This window comes from Nestor notabilis, unplaced genomic scaffold (assembly GCF_000696875.1).
Source record: "Nestor notabilis isolate BGI_N333 unplaced genomic scaffold, ASM69687v1 scaffold16144, whole genome shotgun sequence".
NCBI classification, from domain to species: Eukaryota; Metazoa; Chordata; class Aves; order Psittaciformes; family Psittacidae; genus Nestor; species Nestor notabilis.
The window spans coordinates 4,672-5,430 of record NW_009925288.1 but is presented as its reverse complement, the minus strand read 5'-3'; the positions used below and the strand labels follow the sequence as shown (position 1 = coordinate 5,430).

The window sequence follows — 759 nt, the reverse complement described above, 5'->3', positions numbered from 1 at the left end:
CGCCGCATAGGCCGGGGGGTAGCCAGTGGCCTTGCTGGCCAGGGCTGAGCTGCGGGAGAGCCGGGCGTTCACCTCAATGATGTAGTACTGTGGGCAGCAGGCAGGCAGGGTTAGCGTAACAGGATGTGGTCCCTGTGGCAGAGCTCCCCACTGCTTGCCTGGTGCTGAATGGTTGCTAGTGCATAAGGGACGCAAATAGCAACAGGGACCAAATGCAAGGGCAGCTGGGCTGGGGAAGGACAGCCATCACTGATGGCTACAGCGGGATGGAGCCAGGCAGAGACCATCCAAGGACCATGCACAGTGCTGGGACGGAGTGAGACCCAGCCCTACTGCACTCATGGGAGCTGTCTTATCTGACTCATGGGGAGGCTGGCGAGGCACAGCACCATGGGACAGCACTGTGCAGGACCCAAACGTGGGCTCCACAGGGCAGGGCTCACTGGGGGGCTCAGGAGTGGGGACCATGGCCCTCAGGGAGCTACACTCACCTGCTCCGACTCAGGGTTCAGAGCAAACTGGATGTTGCATTCGCCCACAATGCCCAGGTGCTGCACCACCTTCACCGCTGTGCGCCGCAGCATGAAGTACTCAGTGTCGTTGAGGGTCTGGCTGGGTGCCACCACGATGGACTCGCCTGTGTGGATCCCCAGTGGGTCCAGGTTCTCCATGTTGCACACCTGGCAGTGAGGAGACACTATGGGCTGGGGGGTCCCAACTGCTGCGCACACTGCTTGTGGCATGCTCCTAGCTGCTGCC

At 61.7% G+C, this 759-nt stretch overlaps 1 protein-coding gene across 1 annotated transcript in view; it reads right to left on the bottom strand.

Annotated features, from left to right (window-relative positions):
- The window catches only part of CAD (carbamoyl-phosphate synthetase 2, aspartate transcarbamylase, and dihydroorotase), a gene marked incomplete at both ends in the record, with an annotated part of 12,498 nt that overhangs the window by 7,936 nt on the left and 3,803 nt on the right, over positions 1-759 (bottom strand). The window contains 2 exon segments of the mRNA XM_010012998.1: positions 1-87; positions 492-680. The exon segment at positions 1-87 is cut by the window's left edge and continues 20 nt beyond it. Of these exon segments, the coding sequence (XP_010011300.1) occupies positions 1-87; positions 492-680 (276 nt within the window).